Source organism: Montipora foliosa, chromosome 9, assembly GCF_036669935.1.
Source record: "Montipora foliosa isolate CH-2021 chromosome 9, ASM3666993v2, whole genome shotgun sequence".
Taxonomy (NCBI): Eukaryota; Metazoa; Cnidaria; class Anthozoa; order Scleractinia; family Acroporidae; genus Montipora; species Montipora foliosa.
In genome coordinates, this window is record NC_090877.1 from 14,251,438 (window position 1) to 14,258,937 (window position 7,500).

Consider the following 7,500-nt stretch of genomic DNA (forward strand, 5'->3'; position numbering starts at 1 on the left):
TGGTAACACTTAATATTTGTCAACTATTTTCGAAAACTTACACATACCAATAAATATCCTATATTTCTATTTTGACTCAATTATAGCAGTATAAAACGATTTAGCCAATTGGCCTGCTTAGTCGCGATGAAAAGACTGTTTGTCGCGGCTACGCTCCTATGAGCGTATTGACTCGGACTCCGGAATCAACCCCCAGACACATTGGGGTTAAGAAATGAAGAGACTATACACCCTTTTAATAAGTCTAATATATGCCGTTTTCCGCTAATGACGTGGAACTCTTCCTTTCAACTTTTGTTTAGAAATGTACAAAGGCCTAAAACTTTTCCGATTTCTTTTCTTGTTTGAAGCCTTTGTACATTTCTGAATAAATTTTAAAAGCATGAATTTGACGTCATTAGCGGAAAACGGCTTATATTAGACTTATTAAAAGGGTGTATACGTGAAAGACTGTATGGTGTAAGGCAAGCGTTCTGGCCTCTAATAGCGATGTGGTTGGTGATTGGCAATAACCTCTGGATTGCAGAACCTTAAGTCGAGCAGTATTCTAGGCAAATTTAAGTAAGCTGATTGTTCATTCAATTTTAAGGGTTCTTCTGGACCGGTACGCCTCATGTAAAAGCAGCAAAGATGTAGTTGAAGTGCAGGATGACTGGTTGCAAGAGTGCGAAAGAGAACACGAGCAACGTTTAACGCAAGGTATTTTTAGAAGGTTCACAAGCCCAGCAATGTGATTGAACGCTTTGCCTACATGTTTTCCATCTTGCGTGTGCTCTAACGATCGCGCAACAGGTTACCAAGCACAGGGAGTCGAGGTTTTGAAGGCACAAAGTTTGAGCTTGTCGCAGGCGTTCAGATCCAAGGCATTTGAGAAATTACGCATTTTTATGATGTAAGGTGGATCTTACCTTCACCCCGCACACTTCACAATCATTTTAACCTCGTTTTGCAAAACGTAAATGCTTTGTTTACAGTGGTAGTGCACTTAACGATCATCTGAAAAAAAAAAAAAAAAGAAAACAATTCAAACTTAACAGAAACATGATTGAGAACCCCAACTGGCAGGAGGTAACCAGTTGACCTTTTACAAAGCTCGTTAGAGTTGAATCTGGGACAACCGGAAGTAAAAAACCAAACAAGAGGATTGTCAAACTTAACTCAACAAATAGTCAGTTACCTTGTGTATACTGAATGTATGTCGTGGTGTTTTTGTCAAAGAGAGCGGTTTTCTTGTGAGTGTCGAAAATGATTTCGCAATTCATTGGTTATGTATTTCTCCGCTTGGTGATTGGCTTAAAACTTTCGCGCCACATTCTCAGCCAATCAGAAGTAACCGCAAAAGCAAAAAACTGTGATCTGCATGCTCGATTTCGTTTTCCCGCGCTTTGGATCCATCGGTTGAAACTGTTTGTTCAGTTTTCGTTATGATTGGCTCATTTGATTGTCTGCATCTGCTGTGATTGGCCAAAGCTTCCGTGACTCATTTCAAAAAACGTCATCTGCGCTCACACTAATTTTTTTTGTAGTCGCCTATAACACAGCTATGGTTATGCGCTCAAAAGAACCTTCATTTTAGAACAAGGCGGCCCCGCGTGGAAGAATTTAATTTAATTTAATTTTAATTTTGATAAAGCTTCTTACCAATGTACAAAAGAAAATATATATACAAAAGTACAATAGGTAAAGGAAAGCAATAGGGGGAAACTGAATTCCCATATAAAAACTGCTGTCCAGAAATAAAAGTTAAAACAATTAAGAATAGTATATCTAATATATAATTTCACGATGTGTACGGAAACTAAAAGACCTATCTATTTACAAAGATAATTAAGTAGTAAAATTTTAGTAAAAGAAGAGGAAGAAGAAAACCGTATTTTCAAACTTGACCGTGATTCATTCTCAGCACAGTTGCCCAGTGTCTTCCGTAACACACAAGAAAACTTTGAGAATTGTTACTCTTTGTGAAAATTGGTATCAATGACGGAGGGGCCCTGGCTGGGCTGGAGTGCAACTTCGAACAGAAGCTTCTCCTTAGATTTGAAGACGACTGTTTTTTCTCGACCTCGAACTCTGAACTTTTACAATAAATAGAGAGTAATTCGGACTTAAATTTTTACCGTATCACAGATTTGTTGGACATCGATATGACAAAGGAGCACTGCAATCCAAACCGGCAAATCGTAAGGTTTGTAGAATTAATGTTAATATTTGTTGTGAATTTACGCGTTGATAACTCGCGACTGTTTGGCAGTTGCCATAAAAAAAAGCTTCAAACAATTCCTTAAATCGTCTTGGCATCTGCGCGCATCGTTTACAATCTGCAATTGATTTCTTTTATCATTTCGCGTCATAAATCCCTTATCCATTGAATCGTCCTGTGTTCACTCGAACTCCTGTGCCCAGGCTAAAGCCTGCGCCATGGCAATGATATTAAATTTTTCGTGGCAGCGTAAGTACTGAGCGAGCCTATAAAAAACCGAAGTGGCTCTCGCGAGAAAAAGCAAATGACTTCTTTTAATAGATGTGGCTTTCAAGTTTGTAGCTCGCTTGGTAGTTCATTTGGCACCGGTACGGCTTCGGGTATGCGTTCGAATCCCGCTGAAGCCAGGAATCTTCTTAGGATCCTTAGGTGCAAGACTAGTGCCAGTAGAGTGCTTAAGCACGCGCGTTTTTGAGACGCGGACGGCAACTGGAAGAGAACATTTCGCGTGCCAGGACAGTGGTGTGTCCCAGAGTTTTATACTAATCATCTCTGATGGAGAAAAGATAGTTAGCAATATAAATGTGGTTGTGTGAATAAGAGTTAAAAGGGAAAACAGCTCACTTCCCGGTTGTTCGAAAGCCGATTAACTTAATCCAGGATTAGCGTAAACTTTTGTTTCATGTTTTCAACTTTTTGGTGAAAGTTTATTTCCCTTATTTTTGTTTTTCAAGATTTTCTTCTTCTAATGCAAAGTTTTGCCAAATATCAGCGTTGAACAGTATTTGGGACTAGACAAATAAACTCCTTAGTTAATTTTTAATATGGGATTAGCGTTAATCGGCTTTTGAACAACCGGGCCCGGGTGCTTAAGTTCTACGGAACTATTATGCGACTTGTCTTACTTAAGCCTAACCTAACTCTTACTTCCTCTGTTTGTTTCCAGTGACGATTCAAGTGAAGGCGATGACAGCGACGAAAACGAAGATGACGAAGACCCCCGAGGCCGTATTAACGACGGTGATGATGATGCTGATGATGATGATGATGTGGAGAAGGAGGATGAGGAGAATGAGGGTGAAGATAGTGAGGATGATCATACTCCATTTGCGGAAAATCTAGGTTGCAAAGATGGCACCAGCAACGCTGTTTGTGAAAGCGGCAATTCCGGTCAAGATAAAAAAAGAATTATCTCTGGAAAGAAGAAAGAATATTCTTTCGAATTCCAAAATAATGAAGTGGGTGCGTGTGGCGGAACTCTGCTTGAAAATTACTCAGATCACAATGTTCTGAAAGAAACAGGAAAACCTCTGCAAGGAGGTATTGCTTCATCCCCCGTGGAAAGTTCACGAGATGTAACCAAGATGGTTGGACAGATTCTGCTTGCGGATGGATAGCGCGACGCTATGAAACACAACTATGGTTTAAATAGTTCCAAGCGGGAACGCCTTAAGTTGCATTCGTTCATTTCTCGGACGAAATCCAAAGTATCTAACAAATCACAGAGACGTCTTACTTTTCTCTGCTTGGTGTAAGAGCCATGATGGAACGTTGAATCAAAATCAGGGCCCATTCGCCGACACTCTTAAGAACCAACGTTGAAATAAGTGGACAGTGTGTTCCGATTAAATAACGGGTTTGATGGCTAATGCCAATGATCTCAAACATCGTGTTAATACAGCTCAATTTTCATCTTGCTATTTCGAAAAAGAAACTGGCAGCGAACCAAAGTAATTCCAAACCTTTAAGAAACTCTCACGAGGTGCATCTGAATGATCGTTAAGAACCTAGGAAGTATTGGTTCTAACCAACGGAGTAAGGTGTTTTCTGTTTTGCTGGGCAGTGCTAGTAACGGTAAGGATGTAGGAAAAGTACTCAATGAAAATGCAAAAGCGACTTGTGAGGACATTTGAATTGCAGACTATTCAGATAATCGCCTCTGGTGTGTCGTTTATGTTCAGCGCGTTATAAATGGGAGAAGAGGTCTACGCGAGGCGAGATACGCCCCTAGCGCCCCTCCTTCCTCGTTCGACGGTACGCCCCTCTTTATCCGGCGCCTGACACTGAAGTCGTGTTTGTCATAGGTGTGAAAAAACGAATAGAGAGATGCAGCATTGTCGTTACGTGAACAGATAGAGCGGTTTTAAATTGAGTGTCGAAAGTAATTAGCGAATTGCTTTGGTTGTGCATTACTTCACTCAGTGATGGGTTCAAAGTTCTCGCGCTATTTTTACAACCAATCAGAAGTGAAACCAACTTCTATTGTTTCGAAAGACATTATGGGATGCCCAGGGGGCAAATTAATATGTATTTGCCCCCTAGGCATCCCATAATGGCCATTCGAAACAATAGAAATCAAAATGGCCGCCGTATCGGTAAAAAGGTCTATTCGCTAATTACTTTCGACACTCAATTGAAAACCGCTGTAAGTCCAGAAAACGGAAGTAATAAGAAGCACGTGGATTTCACCAAGCGTCACGAAGTGTCCCCCTGCTCTTTTCCGAAAGCTTCATCTACCTGATCTAAAAATAACGCTAATCTTTTCCCTACAACTTTAATGTTAGAAATAGGTAGGAAATGCTTAGCCTTAGAGGAACTCTTTGTGTTGGATGTCAAAATTGGGCGTGCATCTAATTGGGTATTTGCATAGGTAATCGCATGGGACAGAGTAACATAAAGGATTTAAAATATGACGCGTATTTTCAGAAGTTGCAGAAATTGCCGGAGTCGCGCGACGACGAGGGCAATTCAGTCTGCAACTTGGGAAAATACGAGTGATATTTATCCTTAATTTTATGAGAAAACATTCGAGTACTTCTTTATAATATAACGGGCGAAATTTTCTTTTAAACACAAGCTGTTGCGAATTTTCGTAGGAAGCCATTTCAGTGTTCAGTTAGCGTCAATGAACTGTAAAGCACACGAATGAGCTGAAATGAAATTTTATTTTTGTACAACAACTCCAAAGAAATGAGACCAGCCTTGCTAAAAAACGTTTACTACATGAAAACGATGAAATTATTATATGTCAAAGCCAGTCTTCGACAAATCCGAACGCTCTGATTGGTTCTTTCTCGGTCGGGGATTTTGTGTATTCTTTGTGGTTCTTTCTCGGTCGGGATTTTGAGTGTATACTCCGTGTATACACCCCAAGCCGTGTATTTTTGTTTTGGATCAAAGCTGGCAAATTCAAAATTTGGTCGAAACCAAAACTGTGAAAAAAAATGAGAATATTGTCATTCTTCACAGCGAAACTATCAGGAAAAGCTAAGAATATTGAAATTTTTGCCGAGACTGCAAAGATGGATGAAGAAGGTAAAAAGTTTCCAGTTTCCTTGCCGAGGCTGCAAAGATGGATGCTGGAAACTTTTGATGCGGAAAAACTGAAACAGGCGTCACCGAACGTCCGGAAGCCATAGACGATTTTATCAACCAACAGAAAAGAGCAAACACAAACAAGAAGACGGCTACTGATATGAACACTCTTCTCCGGTACATGGAAGCTGATGGTATGAAAAATGAGAAAATTGATAGATTTCCTTACTAACCTCACTTGCTCTATCCGTACTGGGGAATATTGGCTCGGGATCGTGGCAGTACGGACCTTGCTGCGCTCACTCGCGAGATATTGTTCTTGCCACTCAAACATAACATTCATATCTTCTCGCCATCTTGTAATATCCTCTAAATATTCCCTACGGTCTTGTTGCTTGGGGTCAGAACCTAAATACACATGCATCTGGACAAAATTGTCACACAAAAGAGGATTTTGCTTTTAATGCATTTTGAGGATTACAAATATTGTAGTGTGTTTCTTTTTGTGAAATTCAGGAATTCTGTGAGGTAAATGTCTTTACTTGAAATCGGTTGCCTCTTTGCCACATGATGTTGACAATCAGCGTACTCCACCCAATATCTCAAATCTGTTTACTCGCTCTAAATAAATCCATTCCTATTCCACACGGTCTGTAATAGCTGGAAGCTTCCACGTAAAACCAACTGTTATTTTCCTTCTCTAGAATCGGTACGAAAGTATGGAATGTTATCCGCCAGCGTAGGGAAACACACTAAACGTAAATAAAACTAATTGTTTCAAAAGTTTCTTAAAATTGAGGGGATGAATGTACGCTACGTGTCAGGATCTTTCAAAGTATATGGCTTTTCTTTAAAAGTAAAAGTAAAGCAACCACATTTAACGTCGATAACTCGTATAGTAACAGTTATTCAACTGACAAACCGGAAGTCGACGGTGCGCTCAGTTTAGTCTCTCCTCGCCATCAGTGCTCCGTTTTTCGGGTATTTAAAGCTACTTAAGCTACACAGAACGGAAAGAAGTCGAAACAAGGATGTGAGATTTGGGAATCGAACTCAGGACCTCTTGCAGCAAGGCCGCGCATTAACCGACTGTGCCATCCAGGCAGCAGTTGCTTTTCGGTAATATCTGAAAACATTGTTGTCTCTTATGTACGAGGAGCTGGTTTTGGTAGTTCTTGTTTGTATAACTCTTGTCAATTTCTAAGTGGTTTTTTTGTTTACTTTGTTGTGAGAGCAGCGTAAGTGGCCCACCTAGAATCGCTACACCAACTATGGACTACCATGGTCTTGTTTGTACAATCGTGATTTGTTTGTAAATAAAGTGAAAGTGAAGTGTCATTATTACACACAGCGCTTTCCATAAATAGCGACCTTTGCCTCCACTCACGATCAACGGCATCCTCGAAAGTCAACAATGAGCAAAACTTGCCATTTTCTCGAAGTGTTTTCTTTTAAAATGCTACACCCCCGCCCCCGCCCCCCGCCCCCAGCCCGATGTATTTCAAATCTCAGGGTTTCCCAGGCAACTATGACGTCACGCAGATAAACCTAGAACGGGCTTAATTGCAAATTTGGCGGGGTAAGTTTCATTTTATGCAAACCCTCAGAAGAGGTGTGGACTCTTTAGGAATCATTTCTTCGTTCTGGTTGTCAGGTAAGCTGAGTCAACTGTCGATGATAATTTCCCATCCTTGCTTAGAGGAGACATGTGAGCGTGAAGACGTATCGTGATGATTAGGGTGTGATTACGTATACAACATTTTCACTTTTGTCTTTGTTTGGCGTCTGTAACGTTGATCCAAATGCTTAAGCGTTTTTGTTTCTTTTGCCGGTTTAAATGGCTCTTTTGTGCGATTTTGATACGTTGATTGTCATGTATCTGTCGGATTTAGTCTACTGTGGGAGAATGAAAAACTCGTGCTTTTCTGAATTCTTCTACGAAAGGACATTGTGAGTGAGTACATGCTAAAGTGTGAGTGAACACA

General features: G+C 40.4%; 2 protein-coding genes across 3 annotated transcripts in view; both read left to right on the forward strand.

Moving 5' to 3' along the window:
• The window catches only part of LOC137969772 (18S rRNA aminocarboxypropyltransferase-like), a 10,830-nt gene extending 6,694 nt beyond the window's left edge, over positions 1–4,136 (forward strand). The window contains exons 5-7 of the mRNA XM_068816127.1: positions 590–699; positions 2,128–2,185; positions 3,147–4,136. Of these exons, the coding sequence (XP_068672228.1) occupies positions 590–699; positions 2,128–2,185; positions 3,147–3,597 (619 nt within the window). The 3' untranslated portion in view covers positions 3,598–4,136. The remainder of the gene's footprint in view (positions 1–589; positions 700–2,127; positions 2,186–3,146) is intronic.
• A 2,909-nt stretch (positions 4,137–7,045) lies between these two features.
• The window catches only part of LOC137969773 (cornifelin homolog B-like), a 10,695-nt gene continuing 10,240 nt past the window's right edge, over positions 7,046–7,500 (forward strand). Inside the window, exon 1 of one of the 2 annotated variants that reach the window (XM_068816128.1) lies at positions 7,046–7,169. The gene's annotated coding sequence lies outside the window, so the exon portion shown is untranslated. The remainder of the gene's footprint in view (positions 7,170–7,500) is intronic. The other variant, XM_068816129.1, reaches the window with a different exon arrangement.